Here is a 16,242-nt window from a genome sequence, read left to right on the forward strand (position 1 = left end):
TCAAACAGCAACTCACTCACTTGACTCTAGTACACTAAGTGGAGCCTATATTATTAGGCTGATGTAACTCATTGTTAGTGATTCTTCTCTCCCGATTCTCTTGTGCTTTAAGCCCAATTCTGATGCTTGTCAATTAGGCAATCTTCAGTCAGTTCATGGCTTCAGGCCTCAGAGTCTGCATCCATAAATGGCTGCTCAGAAGCCCTATCATTTCCTTATCCCAAAATTAAATCCCTCTGCAGAAATTTCATATATTAGTGCCCTCCCTGTAATATATATTCCTCAGAAATATCTATGTCTAAGCTTCTGGGGAAGATGACAGTCAAGTATGAGTTCTAATGCTTGTTTAAGATGACATAAAATTATCTAAGAGTAATGGTTCCAGGGCATCTTTGCATCACCAGTTGATTGGTTTCTGCATGACCTTGATAAATAAGGATCCAAGAGATTGTGGGCTCTCCCCATTGCTATCCTGACTTAGTGGATTTTTTCCATCCCATTCACAGACCTGTTTTATCCAAACTTTATAGCTGTACTACAGTCTGTCTCTTCTCCATGAGCATAGTCTCCTCCAGACAATTTGCCTGTCAATTACCCTGCTTCAGCTCTGAGCTGGGCATCACTGGGATTCCCTGCAGATATGAATATTCCCTGGAGTACTTAATGAAAAGATGTATCAGTTGCTCAATTTCTACGTGTCAGGAACAGTGCTAAGTACCTTCTATATGGTACGTTTTCCCCACAATTATATATACTACCCCCAGTTAACAAAGTGATGAAGGCTTACCAAGCCTGAATAACCTGTCTTAAGTCCTTCTCTAGTAAAGGAAGAGCTGTATTCCAACTGAAGGCTGTGTATCAGTTGTATTTTTACCAAAAGCACTAAATCAGGCCTTAATTAATTCCAAGGGTACTTCAAAATATTCATAAAAAATGCAATTAAATAACTTTTCTTGGTGCGAAAATTTTCAAATCCATGCAGTTGATTGATAAGTATTTTCTATGAACTTTTTCAATATCTCTTCTGTACATGGATTTCAAAAACTTTTGCACCAAAATAAATATATCTTTTAATTCTATTTATCCATGAAGTTATTGAAGTACCCTTAAATGTCATTCCATTTTCTAGAGCAGATTGTGAAATTGACCTGACCCCTTCCACTTATGACATGGAATTAGTTGAGGAAAAAAATGTATTTGGTTTCTAGGTGACATAATGATTTCCAGTTGTCAAAACCAGTAAGATTTGTATAAGAGAAATTATCTCAATATCACTGAAGTTCTTAAAATAGTCTAACAGTTATTGAGTGCTTTCATGGGTAAGACATTGCCCTAAGAATTATGGGCGACATAATGAACACATAGGTTCCTGACAAGAGCTACAAAACAATTCAAAGGAGGGAGGGTAAAGTAATATCCAGAAATAGGACCAAATACAAGCCTTTGAGTTGGGTGTCCAAGTCATTCCTCAAAACCTTGTGAGTTTAAAGGAGATAGGTGGAGATCAAGAATATTTCTTAGAAATGAATCTAATGAAAAAAAGTATCAAGGACATTAATTGGAGGAAAAATCCTACCCACTTCTTCCATTCTCCAAAATAGGCTGGAAGTCCATCCAGCCTAAGACTCAAGGGGCCTGGGGAGGACCCCTGGTCACCAATCACAAAGCAGGCAACTACTCATTCACTCAACCCACAAACACCTTTTAGAGCCAACACTGAATCATGTAGAACTCAAAGCAAAAGCAGAATGAAAATTCAATCACTATTTCAAGAAGTACATCATCTAGAAGAGGACGAACATGTAAATAATTTCTATGCAACATAATTACAGGAAGATGAAAGTACTTCAAAAATTTCATCAAAATAGGAGAGGCAGAGAGAGAGAGAGGGAAAGAGAGTGAACCATCCGCTGGTTCACTCCCCATTTGGCTGTAATGGCTGGAGCTGCACCAATCTGAAGCCAGGAGCCAGGAGCCTCCTCCTGGTATCCCAAACAGGTGCAGTGGCCCATGGACTTGGGCCATCTTCCACTGCTTTCTCAGGCTGTAGCATAGTGCTGGATTGGAAGTGGAACAGCTGGGGACTAGAACCAGTGCCCATATGGGATGCCGGTACTTCAGGCCAGGGCGTTAACCCACTGTGCCACAGCACCAGCCTCTCAAAATAGAATTTAAAGAAAAAAAAATGTGTAGCAGGTGTTGTGGTATAGTCAGTTAAGCTATTGCTTTCAACACCCACATTCCATATCAGAGTGACTGATTCAAGCCTTAGCTTCTCCACTTACAATCAGATTGCTATTAATGTGTCTGAGAGGCAGCCGACAACGGCCATTTTCAAACCTTTTTTCAGCCATTCCAACCACTCCAATCACCAAGTCATCACACAGTGTCCTGCCTGAATTTCTGACCCACAAATCATCCACACAGTATATTAACACTGTTTTACATGGTGAACTTTTGGGGTGTTACCTGTTAATAGATTGCCAGCATATAAGGAATATAATCCTATAAACTCCTTGAGGCTAGAACAGACTTACTCATCTCTTTACCTGCAACATAATGCCTGGCATACAGTAGGCATCAATCTTGTTTATCGAATGAATGAATGATAATCAGATATTTGCATGGAGTATTTGTAAGGCTCTACTGTAATTCAGCTCCAAAATTTGTTAAGTATCTCCATTTCCCAAACATAAAACATACAAAAAACAAGACACTGGTCTCTAACCTTGTTGGAGCAGGAAAGTTACTTCTCCCCCTATACCACTGGGTTCAGTGGGTGTGTTGTTAATACTGGAAGAAAGCTTTGCAGAGCGCACAGGCCCTGGTCACTTATCATGAAGGAATACAACAGTAACTCTCACCTCGAGAGCATTGTAGGACTGCGTGTAAATAATGGTAAATGCTTACACAGGGCTTGCTGTAGGTCAGGCACTTTCCCAAGCCCTATAAGGAGCTTACTCATTTAACATCCACATCCATTTAACATCTATTAAACAAGTACTACTATAATTCCCATTTTACATATACAAAAATGTGATATCAACACTAGATAATGTACACAAGATTACAGTCTGAAACCAAAAGCTTGAATACAGACAGCCTGGTCCTGGTGGCCATGATGTGTTTGTTTACGATCCTGTCTTGCCTCTCTGGGAAGAATCATGCCATTACTTGTGGTTCCAGGGTCATGGCATTTGGGAGGAAGTGGTAGCTTTTATGAAAAGGAGGAGGTGTGAGGAGAAAATGCCATTCTCTGTGACCTCAGGCAAGACACATAGCTCTTGATCCCTTTAATATAACATTTAGTAACTTGCTTTGGCTTCAAGCAAATAATAAAATTTTGTTTTTCTCAGAGAATTGGATTTCATGGAAAATTATGTCTTTCAACTACCTAATTGTGATATTGTTAGTAATTTTACTTATGTAAGTAAACTTTTCTCAACTCTGAAGAAACTAATAGAGAGCATCAATGGGGGTCACGGGAAGGGCTCTGCTCTTGGAAAGCCATTAATTAACCTCAGATTAGCTCTTAGAGTCCCATTGAATTCTAAGTGCATTTTCTAGTTTCTACTTCTAGGAACCAAACTCTGCTATTACAGGTAATTATCTTCATTCTGAGCAGTACTTGTATGCGTGTGTTGTATTGCCAGCATTGGAACAGAATAATAATAGCAAACAGGGAGCTTCGCTGGTTCCCCTTAGCACTGGATAAACATTGCCCTATTGTAAATTGTTCAAGAACTCATCTAAAAAGCTCAGATCCTAAGCACAGCATTTGAATGAAGACACAGATGCTACAGAGACTTTGCTCACTTCAGTGAATACACTCCCTGTCACAAAAACCTCTAATCGGAGGTGTGCCAAAAATAACACTGGCACATATGGAACCACAAATCAAAAAGTTTACATAAATAGGGTCACTTTATCAAGAACCTGAGCTTCAAAGGAAAATTACACATAATGATATGACCATGTTTTGATGTCAAGAAATTTTCAATCACTATTCTAGTGCCAATAAAAAAAATCTAAAAGGAGATTCCCTCTAATTTAGTTGATGAGTCACTAACAGTCCAATTTTAAATCACTCTAATGTGCAGGGGGCAAAAATAGAAGTAGAAAAACAGTAATTTCAAGAAAGTAGGCCTCTCAATATCTCAAAGACCATGGCTGCAAAATCAGAAAGGATACTTGGAGAAGACAGAATAAACCTTTGTAACAAAGAGTAAACATTTAGTTCAGCAAAGCAAATACCTACGGAAAACTGCAAACAATACGACCTTTGAGCTCTTAACTGCATGGTGCCATTGTCCTCACTTACCAGCTTCTGCTTTGCCCCTCAAAACTTGTCCCACTTCCCTCAGATGTTCTCTAGGAGGGGTCTTAGAGAGTTCATGGAAACTTTGTATTGTGAAAACCCTATGCCTGGATTTCAAATGTTTTCAACCAAAATGAGTTGATCTTCTAATTCCACTTTCCATGAACATTTAAAAGTACCTACATGGATGTATGTACTTACACCAAATCAGCTACAGTTTCTACCTCAAATGCAGATGATTAGGAAATCGAGGGTATATTTATCGAATGCAAACATGCAGAGTAGCCTAGTGTGATACGGCTGAAGTTAGTTGGTACAGGTCAAACAGGGAGATCATCAAATTGTGCTACCGAGCACAAATCATAAACTTTCTTAGGCTACAGTTTGGAATTCAGCCCTGCTTGCCTTACAGCTAGGAATGCCAATTTCTCTGGAGCCCCAGTGTGGAATAAACCATACTGACCCATGGCACATCAAAAGTTACGCGGGCTCTTAGAAAACAGTGTTACTGTGCTCCAACTGTGCTCCTTCTGCTGCTCCCAAGACCTAATGCATGCTATTTCTTTGTTAAAAGAGTTTATTTGCAAATGTTGGAGAAGCACCAAAAATGAGAATTTTTTTCTCTGATGCAATCAGAAGGCTGGAAAAATAACTGAACCAAGAATGGCAGTTATTTAGTGTTTAATGAGTGTAACAATGCTTTCAACAGACCACATCACCTTGACTCTGTGTGAAAACATCTCTGCTCCTGTAGAAATAGGCACTCCACACTTCAGAAGATACCAACCTACAGAATCTGCCTACTTCTAGCATTCTAGGGCCCTGATCGCTAAACGATTGAGCCAAAGCCATGACGGCAGTCAGTTGTGAAACGGAGTTCAAAACTGTGTAAGTCCCAGTGTCTTCCAGCTCCCCTAACTACTAAAGCCCGCAATGAGCCAAATTGCAAATGATTCTAAAAGTTTTACATAGTGACAGGATGGATACAAGTTACAGGTCACTCAGTTAACGACCTCAGGGAATTGGGACCTCAGGACAGATGGTTGTTGATGGAAAACAACTTTTGAGTTATCAAAATGTAATGCCTGCAGACAAGGGTTTGGATCTATCCGGTGGCTAATGAGCCCCTTCTGCTGTTAGTCATGCACAAGGTTCATGTACACTCAAGGTTGTGGAGCTCTCTAGACTCACCTACTTGGGTTACCTGTCAGGTAGGCACATGAATTCTCATTTCTTGACTTGTTAAGTGACAGTACACATTTGATCATGTGAGTCTCCTGCTTAGCTCCATTAATCCTTCATCACTGGGAGATAAAGCCAATATCGCTAATATAATCTTCCAAAATCCAGCGCGATCTTCTTCCCTTAACCCCCTCAGTAGCCCCAACTTACTCTACCTTTTCACTTGCTCTCTAGGTCATTCATACTGTTTTTTTTTTTTTTTTTCAATTTCCTCCAAACCATATCTTGTCATGCCATTTTGTGTCCTGAGAAGGCCCTCTTCTGGTCCCCCCATCCCCAACCGTGCTAATGCTTATTTGTTCTTCAGGCCTAAGAAAAAAAAATTTCCTCAGAGAATCCTTTCCTGAATCCTTCAAAGTAGATTATGTAAAGGGGCTCAAAAAAACTCATGGAAATGAGTTTATTTTTGAAATCCATGCCTAATTTTTTCATAGTGGAAGTTTCTCATGAACATTTGAAGTCCTGTTGTATTTGTGTAAGTTTACTACTTTACTGCTGACAATCACAGTTGAGCTGACGGTTCATGTTTCTACTCATTGAAAGCTGGGAGTGTGTCTATCTTGTCTGTCTCCATATCACTGCCACATGCCTTGGTTTTGGCTGGTGCTAGGGAAGACATTCATTATTCACTATATCTGTTGAATGAATTGGCAGTTCTAGCTTGGGCCACAGCTAAGGCCATGGAGTCATCCAGAATTATCGACATAATCTAGAGACAGGATGTGGTATCATTTCTTTTTCAGACTTTGGCCCATCTTCTTTCTCTAAGTGTGGATGATGTGATACAGTCTTCTTGAAGGAGTGGAGACAAAGGGGTAATCCAGGCATCCATCCAGCTAGGTCACCTTTCAGGATCCTTAGCACTATTCTGCCCTGGGGAACATCACCCTCTTCAAAACAGAGGCACCCTACTCCCCAACGTAGTGAGTTCAGGTGATGCTCACACAACCTGGGGCACAGCAGGCCACTAACTAGAAGACACTCTTGAGCCTCTCACATTGCTTTTTATTAAAGAAATAAAGTTGGACTTAGTTTCATGTTCAAGGAAATTCTACAAATGCCTGCTCTAGCAGCCACATTGATGAGGAGAGGCAGCGGCATAAGGCATTTGGCGTAAGTAGAAAGAACAAGCCAGCGCCATGGCTCACTAGGCTAATCCTCCACCTGCTGTGCCAGCACACCGGGTTCTAGTCCCAGTTGGGGCACCGGATTCTGTCCTGGTTGCTGCTCTTCCAGTCCAGCTCTCTGCTGTGGCCCGGGAAGTCAGTGGAGGATGGCCCAAGTGCTTGGGCCCTGCACCCCATGGGAGACCAGGAGACGCACCTGGTTCCTGGCTTCGGATCAGCGTGGTGTGCCGGCCATAGCGGCCATTTGGGGGGTGAACCAACTGAAGGAAGACCTTTCTCTTTGTCTCTCTAACTCTGCCTGTCCAAAAAAAAAAAAAAAAAAGAGCAAAAGAACACTGGGCTAGGAGTCTGAACAATTAGGTTCTGACTGTGGCTCTGGCATTTCTTTGCTCTGCGACCTCAGGAGTTGATCATTTCTATCATAGATGTCCTACTTATGAAACTAGACAGATTTGTTAACTAGAGTTCCTGTGAGCACCAAATAAGATATTTTACTAATCTAAGAGCCTGATAACTATGAAAGCACTTGTAAACTGCAAAATACTAGGCAAATTATGGCAGTTTTGCTGCTACCCCTGAGAGCAGTTTATCTGCCTCATTACCTATTAATAATCAAGTGAGTTTTGAGCCGGCGCCGTGGCTCAATAGGCTAATCCTCCACCTTGCGGCGCCGGCACACCGGGTTCTAGTCCCGGTCGGGGCGCCAGATTCTGTCCTGGTTGCCCCTCTTCCAGGCCAGCTCTCTGCTATGGCCAGGGAGTGCAGTGGAGGATGGCCCAGGTGCTTGGGCCCTGCACCCCATGGGAGACCAGGAAAAGCACCTGGATCCTGGCTCCTGCCATCAGATCAGCGCGGTGCGCCGGCTGCAGCGGCGGCCATTGGAGGGTGAACCAACGGCAAAGGAAGACCTTTCTCTCTCTGTCTCTCTCTCACTGTCCACTCTGCCTGTCAAAAAAAAAAAAAATAATCAAGTGAGTTTTTATTTCCTACCTTTTGGTGGTTGGTAAATATAGCTCCCTTCTTGTCAGGCTAGTGGGAGAGGAGTTAAAAAGTAGTTATAACTAATCTATATTCAAGATATACTTGTGCACTGGTTGGCTATATGCATCTCCCATGCTTTCGTGTATTCTTCTAGTATAAAAATGATCTATTAATGAAGTAGCTGATACTTTCTTATGGATCAAATTTTTGTTCACTGGATCAGAGCAAAAGCTTGATATACATAATAATGACCTGAATAGTGGGCCAGACAGGCTACCATCTACATGGAATGTTAAAGGAAACATAACTCCTTTTTTTTTTTCTTTTTGATGCTAAGAAGTCTAACAATGGAAGTTGGAGTTTAGCCTAGTGGTTAAGACATGCTTGCCCCATATGGGAGTGCATAAGTTTGATCCCACCTCTGGCTGCTGCCTCCGTCTTCCAGCCAGTGCAGACCCTGGGAGACAGCAATGATGCTCAAGTAACTGGGCTCCTACCACCTACGTGGGAGACCTGCATTGCATTCCCAGATCCCAGCTTTGGCCCCAGCTGTTGCAGACATTTGGAGAACCACTGAATGGGAACTCTGTCTAAAAATGATTTAATCTTTTATTTCTTTCAAAGATTTAAAGATTTATTTCTTTATTTGAAAGGCACAGTGACAGGGGGAGAGAGAAGAGATGGGAGGGAGGGAGGAAGGCAGGGAGAAAAGGAAAGAGAGAGGGAGAGGGAGAGGGAGAGAAAGAAATATCTCTTCTATCTACTGGTTTACTCCCCAAATGGCTGCAACCACTGGGGCCAGGCCAGGCCAAACTTGGGATCTAGGAATTCCATCCAGGTTGCCCATGAGAGTGGCAGGGATGGAAACAGAGGAGCCTTAACTCAAACTGGCACTGCAATATGGGATGCTGGTATTCAAAGTGGGAGCTTAACCACACATACCACAACACTGGCCCCAGAAATATAGTTTTTTAAATCCACTAATGACATACAATCTTTCTTCCAATAATTAGAGATGGTATTACAATTTCAGTTTCCTTCAGGGAAGGAATACAGTGACTTCATACTGAGATGCAGATGATTAATTGAAGGCATTTTCTGATAACAAAACTTAAGAGGGCATTAAACACATGCCATGAAAAAACAGAAGACAAAAAGAACTAAATCTTCCTATTTTATTCTGCTAGGTTCTGAGACATTAAAATGGATTTATTTTAAATGGGCTACTTTTTAAATGATCACATCAAAATAATGATTGTGAGAATAGAGAAGAGTACCATCTGCCTAAAGTAAATCACAAAGCTTTCTTGTGTTCTGTAATATTTCTACTGCACAATAGGGTGACCATGGCTAACAGTGCCATGTTGTTTCAAAATAGAAGAGAGAATTTTGAGTGTTATCACCCCAAAGAATGACAGGCATATGAGGTGACAGATATGCTAAATACATTATACAATGCAAACATCCACTGAAACATCACAGTATACTCTATAAATATGTACAATTATTATGTGTTGATTAAAAATAAACTTTGGGGAAAAGTACTGAATAGGAGCTGGGCTGACCTGTTTTTGGCATTGCTTTTAATTGCAGCCTTATAAATGAGTCTTTGAGGGACCAGCTGTTGGTGACTATACAGAAGACGTTCACCTACACTCGAACCCAAGCCCAGCACCTGTTCATCATTCTCATGGAGTGCATGAAGAAGAAGGAACTGGTAGGTAATTCCTCGAGGGCGGCAGGGCCCTTGCCATGTTGCCACGCTTCCTTGTTTGCTGTTTCTGGCTGAGCTGACACCCCTCCTCAGGTTCCACTGGCTCCCTCAATAGCTAACACACTGCTTTTTCTGCCTTGGAGTTAATGGAGCGTGTGCAGCCAGGGTTTAGCATCATTTCCTTCGGGAACTCATTTGAAAGTCACTGATCGCCTCAACCAAATGGGTTGAAGAAACAAAATAGGTTTCCTCCTGGTAAACACTTGATCAGTTGATCATCTCTTAGGTTGGGGCTTCACTTTGGCTTATGAGTAATGACCCACTGAAATGCCCTCGGTGGCAGATGCTAATCTGGATAGGTGGAAAATGGACACACAGCATTCCAGCCAAGGAATGCTGGAAACAGGTGCTGTTTGTGAAACATCCTCCAGGAGCTACTGAAACCATTCTTCCATCCAAGCAAAATGTCTTCTAAGTGGAATGATGAGTTAGGGCAAGCAGAAACAACTGGAGCTAATGTTTAACAATTGCTTGCTCGATACCAGGCAGGGAGCTCACTCTCAACACATTAACTTGGATGATCTCTTCCACTGTCCTGATGCAGGACAATTATTTCTCTCACCTCACAGAGGAGGAAACTCAGACTCACTGTGTCAGTAAATGAGAAACCAGGACTCGGTACCTGAAAACCAGTGGTGTTTCATTTCGGTGAGAAGTACGTTTATTCCAAAATTGTCTCATTGAAGTCAATGAAGCAGAATTGGTCACTCTGTATAAATTCCAGTTAGGCCTTGGCAAGAGTGTGGGGGGTGGAGGAACAACTCAAAGGTCAGCTGAGCTCGACTGCTTTTCACAAAATGTGGAAAAACATTAAAAAGAGATTGATTAGAGCAGGCAAGACCATCTCTCACACAGCCTTTGTATGCAGCCTTTCAGCAGCTTGTGGGTCTGGGATGAGAGGAATGGGACCAGGCTTCTAATCCTTAGGCATCCATAGACCTAGCAGAGAGAATCCAGAGAGCAGATTGACAGCTGTCACTCAGTGAGAGACTCTACTGACTCTGAAATGCCACCCACGTGCATCACCCTCCAGTCTTTAAGTTAGCTCACTGCATGTCAGCGCATTTGCTCCCCATGCAAAGTTGCACCTGACACGCTGAGCTTCTGTAGGCTACAATGGGCATTTTCTTCTGGTATTCGCCAGTGCTAACTTGCAACCTTGCCAGAACTAGACATTTAAGCAGCCCTGTAATTTCCTAGAAAGGCAGTGAGGAACCTGTTTGATGCCATGAAACAAAATGAAGCTGCATGAACTCCGCTGGATAAGTCATAGGCCTGTTCTGTGGGATTCTGCCTGCCAACAGTCATGTTGCTTAGTTGTGGTTCCTGCTAAAAAGGTCAACTGTGTGTTGACTGGCTAGATTTACAAGAAATGTGAGGTATTCCTAGATCCAGGCTGAGGAAACACATTCTACACAAGTAATAAATTATCTCCCCTCCACATCTGGACAGAAATGTTAGGATTTTTAAAAATAATAAAATCATTTTTCATGGGCTATTTATGTGCATAGACAGTACTAGATGCTTTACAAAGGAGATACACACAAGATAGGTTTTTTGTTTTTTTTTTTTTCGCTTGTTTCTGCAGGGGCTGGAGAGGGAACAGAGGCTGAGAGAGGCAGAGATAGACAATCACAGAGAGCCAAGCCAGGGCTGTCTTCCTGCAGAGCCCAAGTATTATCCAAGTCATCAGGCTGCATAACATAGCACACAAGACAAGGACGCGGCAGAGTGCAGTTCCTCGTCTCGCATCATTCAAGTTTGACTCTTTACAAATAACATGGCCTAGAATATTCTGAGGCCAATCTAACCATTGCCAAATCCAGCTAAGGGATTTTGATTCTAGTGCCTCGACATATCTCATCCCAGCACTCCAACTTTCATAATGAAGACCTGCACTGTGCATGCATAGTTTATCAAACCTGGGCCTCTGAAGTGTGTGGCCTCATGGAAGACATGCCTTGATAGGTCCTTTGTAGTCTCCTGGTACAGGAGGCAACTCCTCATGCCGTCATCATACAGAGGTACTACCACTGTTCCTACTTTATTACATACTACCATACTTTCTACTCCCTCTACTTCTTGAATTCACTTCCCTCTGCCAGTCACCTTCTAAGAAGATAAATTTCCCTAGAAACCAACTGATGACCTAAATTCTATCAATGTGATTGCGTGAAAAATAAAAATTAAAAAGAAAAAACTGTCTTCAACAGCACATTAAGTTGGGGACAAATTTAAGAACTCAGGAATTAGGCCGGCGCTGCGGCTCACTAGACTAATCCTCTGCCTTGCGGCACCGGCACACCAGGTTCTAGTCCCGGTCGGGGCGCCGGATTCTGTCCCAGTTGCCCCTCTTCCAGGCCAGCTCTCTGCTGTGGCCAGAGAGTGCAGTGGAGGATGGCCCAAGTGCTTGGGCCCTGCACCCCATGGGAGACCAGGAGAAGCACCTGGCTCCTGCCATCAGATCAGCTGCGGTGCACCGCATCAGATCAGCGCGGTGCACCTGCCGCAGCGCGCCAGCCGTGGCGGCCATTGGAGGGTGAACCAACGGCAAAGGAAGACCTTTCTCTTTCTCTCTCTCTCTCTCTCACTGTCCACTCTGCCTGTCAAAAATAAATAAATAAATAAATGGGAATATAGAATTGAAGGAAGGGCTTAAAAAAAAACTCAGGAATTAGTGCTTTTTCATCCTTAAAAAGCATACGATCTGTCACATTTTTGCTTTATGTACTTTGAGATTATATTACTAGGCTCTATCTTTTACAATAGCTATACTTCCTACTCAGTTATTTTTCTATCTCTATTCTGTGAACTTATTCCTAACAGTGCCTTTGCCTTGCATATCAGTTCACTTGATATTAATACACTTATATCAGCTCCTTTCCTTTCAGAATTTCCCAGGATAGAAAATTCCCATGAATTTTCCTTCAACTTTTCTGTGCTTTGTGTTAAGCAGATTTCCTAAAATCAGAAACAGATTTTGTTTACGAACATATTAGAAGCTCTATTTTGTAATTGTAAGTTGAGTCTATTTGCATGTATTTTGTGGTATTTACACTGAACTTTTTGTTTTATTCCTGTATTTATTCAGTAAGAGACTCCTACTTGCTGAGTCTCCAAGTATTTCACGGTAGTACGTGCACCCTGAACTTTTCTTAATATTATCATACAATTCCTGTTGAATTCACCAATAATCTGTCTGAAAATTATTCACACAGCTTCATTTCTGGCCTTCACTTTTCTCTCCCAATCTCTATGATCTTAATTACAACTTACAGTTGCATGTCTCCTCAGGTTATCCCATTGTCATTTCAAATGTTGCATGTTTAGAAATGCAACCAGCCTCTGCCATATGGTTGAGTGCCTCCCAAAGCCTCCATTACCACATTGCTCCCCCTTCCAGTTCTGGCTCTCTCTCCTTAGTCCTGAAGGCTTTGGATCTCCCCTTTCCTCACTGCACACCACCACAGCAGATTATTGCCAAATTTTCATGATTTGCTTTTGGCGATGTCTGTAACATTTGCCTCCTGTTTTTAAAATGTTTATCTTCATCTGCTTGAATGAAAGAACAATGGGGAGGCAGGGATAAACAGAATAAGAACAAGAATGAGAGAGAGAGAGAGAGAGAGAGAGAGAGAGAGAGAGAGAGAGAGAGAGAATGAGCCATAAAGGTCTTCCAACCACTTTGTTCACTCCCTAGAGGCCCACAATAGCTAGGGTTAGGTCAGGCCTAAGCCAGGAGCTTGGGACTCTATCCAGGTCTCCCACAAAGAAGGCAAGGGCTCAAGCACTTGAGCCATCATCTGCTGTTATCCAGCATGCATCAACAAGACAATGGATAAAGAGTGGAGTGGCCAGGACTTGAACTGGCACTCTGATATGGAATGCAAAAGTCTCAATGGGTGGCTTATCCCACTGTGCCACAACACCTGCCTCTGTGTTTTGATTCCAGTAACCACTGTCCTCCTCCTGATCCTCCTTGTTCTTCAGAAGGACCATTGCAGTGGGTTCCTACCTGATGTGAGGAAGGAAACAGCTTCTCCCTCACTGAGCTATTTCACTCACTGCCCCAGGCTGCATCTCCTTGGAGAGCAGTTCTGATTGTCACTCCCTTACTCAGATAGCTTCTAGGACTTCCACATTTCACTGATTAATGTCCAAACTCCTTAGTGTTGCTTTCGAGGAGCACCCCCAACACTCCCCTTCACTTTCCCCTTCACCTTCCGGTCCCCTAGTCCAGTAATTCAGGATTTTGCAACTCCCATTGCTTCCTTGCTCTGGATAATCATTCTTTCCAGCTGCCATTTCCACTTACACAAATCATATGCAACCACAAGCATACAGCTGTGACACTGCATAATTATTTACTATCAATTTCAACAGCAAGATGTGTGGTTTAATCTCACAGTTGCCTCACAGTTCATGTCTAAGCTACTCATTGTACTCAGCCGTTATGCATCACTGCTGCCATAGGGTTTCTGACCCAATTTATTTTGTGTGTAACTTCTGCTACAATTAGTGGTTACTATAACCTGGATTAAATGGTAATTATTTTAAATACTCCATAGTGACTGGCAAAATATTCAATAATTCCCATTTAATCTACTTCTGGATAAACGACTTTATTACACAAATGAAATATTCACATGTCAAACTTTTTCCCATAAATGTGAAGCAAGCCCATATTTACAATGGCAAATAAACATTTAAGACCAACAATTTACTAATTTATTACCTACTTTAAGATGACTTGTTAGCACTACTTGAGTATTATAAATACAGGAAATAATCTGAATTCTATTCTTTTTACCTCAGAAGTTAAAAAACATTTTGCAGTTTTCCTACTTTATTGTATGATTTTTGGCACTTTTATTATATCTTTAACTTACATTATAATTCCCAAAATAAAGTAGTCATCCCATGGCTTAATTTAACTCTATGTTGTATGCTGAGTATTTATTGAATATAAAAAGGTTTAAATAGCTTTGTGAACATCATTTATGTGATTAAAAAAAATCAATACAGCATCCTAATCTGCTGAGTACTATTTAGGGGCTGTTGTTAATATTCTTCAGCCTTTATGGTCTGATAACATGGGCTTTATACCTACATTCCTACAGCTCATTCTCACTGGCTGTAATGATCCCAAAGTGAAGAAGCAAACATTACAAATAGAATATTATGAGTATTTATGCAGTCCATCAACTTAGGATGCACAGAAAGAACAATAAGCTGGTCTTCCTTAAGCCCCACTGTCTTGTTCTCTTCAGCTACTCTAACAAAACTCCATCAAGTGGGAGGTTTACCGACACTAGAATGTTACTGTTCTCTTGGGGTCTGAAGTCAAAGATGGAGGCTCCCACAGGCTCAGTGTTCTCACAGAGGGCACCTTCTTTCTACATCTGCACATGGTGGGAGGGGCAAACACACTCCCTTTGGCATCCTTTATAAGGGCACTAATCCCATTCACGAAGACAAAGCCATCAAGACTTAATCACTTCCCAAGTGCCCCACTTCCCAATACCTTTACCTTGGTGATTAAGATTCAACCTATGAATCGAGCAGGGAAACAAATATTCTGACAACAGCATTCTTATAGACATCCACCAGCTGGCATGAACATCAGGGAGTTTGGGGGTAATTAGAGGGTACCTGGTATCCACCTTTATTTAGCTCCTGAGAACTAAGCTTAAGGACCAGGTCACTGTTACACTCCAACAGCTGAAACCACAGCACTTCACCCCTGTCACATTCTCTCTCTCACATAGGGCATTTTTGGACAGGGAAAAGCAAAGGGCATATAAAATGTGCTAATAGAATAAATGGAAGCAGAGATAGTATTAGGTCTTTGCTTTTGCATCCTTTGACTAACTTCTCAGTAGCATTTAACACTGTCAGCCTGCTTTCCCTCTTAAAGTTACTTCCCTATGAATGCCATGGTAGACTATTTTCTTCCTATTGCCTTGTCACATCTCTTACAGTCTATTCCCTTTGAACTGTTAGCCCCTCCTCTTCTTCCCCACACTAGGAGGAGTGTTTATCAAGATTAATTCTTGGGTCTCTTCCCTTTCGATCACTGTTATGACTTCTATTACCATTTCAATTCATACAGCTCCAGAAAGCAATTGCCATCCTCCAAGAGCTAGCATTTCTGAATTCCACGCATTCCTATCTTTCTTGCCAAGAATATTGCTCTTCTGTACTAACTGGGTATCTCTTTATCCAGCATCTCCCCAAAATTCCATCCCATATATTGTAGTGTTTGGTGAACTTTTCTGTAAATGGACGGGTAGCAAATATTTTAGGTGTCATATACCAGACATGTCAGATGCAGAATTTTCTTTGCTTGCTTATTTTTAAATAACACTTTAAAAAGGAAAAGCCATCCAGAGATTACTGGTCAGAGAAAAATGGGCCGTGAACAGAATTTGACCCACAGGCAAAGATTTGCCACCCACTTGCTATAAAAATGCCTGACACTTCTCACTGAAGCACAGATCCAAAATGTCACTCCTTTTAATATAAAGTACAGTGCTTTGCCTCCAGTTCCAGTCCTAAATTCCATTACTTCTTTATGGACCCTTCACACTAACCAAACTGGTCTCCTTGCCATAATTTTTTAATAATTTCCTCCATTTTTAGTTTCCCTGCTGTTATTCAAGCTTGGAGCACTCTCTTTCTAGGTATAATCAACTGCCACATTCATGCACACAGACCCATGTATACACACATGCATGCACACACATGCCTGGGATATACTTAGTGTAATTTTTGTGGCACTTTATACTTTACATACATCT

The 16,242-nt window shown here is 41.7% G+C and overlaps 1 protein-coding gene and 1 long non-coding RNA gene across 31 annotated transcripts in view; one reads left to right on the plus strand and one right to left on the minus strand.

Moving 5' to 3' along the window:
* Positions 1-16,242, plus strand: part of TRPM3 (transient receptor potential cation channel subfamily M member 3) — a 1,000,643-nt gene that overhangs the window by 761,922 nt on the left and 222,479 nt on the right. For all 28 annotated transcript variants that reach the window (XM_089336758.1, XM_089336764.1, XM_070050833.2 and 25 more), the window contains one exon: positions 9,262-9,385. In XM_089336758.1, coding sequence (XP_089192884.1) covers positions 9,262-9,385 — 124 coding nt within the window. The remainder of the gene's footprint in view (positions 1-9,261; positions 9,386-16,242) is intronic.
* Positions 1-16,242, minus strand: part of LOC149128715 (uncharacterized) — a 135,884-nt gene that overhangs the window by 5,594 nt on the left and 114,048 nt on the right. The gene's annotated exons all lie outside the window — the stretch shown is intronic.

Source organism: Oryctolagus cuniculus, chromosome 1 (genome assembly GCF_051225735.1).
Source record: "Oryctolagus cuniculus isolate XC-2025 breed Fujian yellow rabbit chromosome 1, ASM5122573v1, whole genome shotgun sequence".
NCBI classification, from domain to species: Eukaryota; Metazoa; Chordata; class Mammalia; order Lagomorpha; family Leporidae; genus Oryctolagus; species Oryctolagus cuniculus.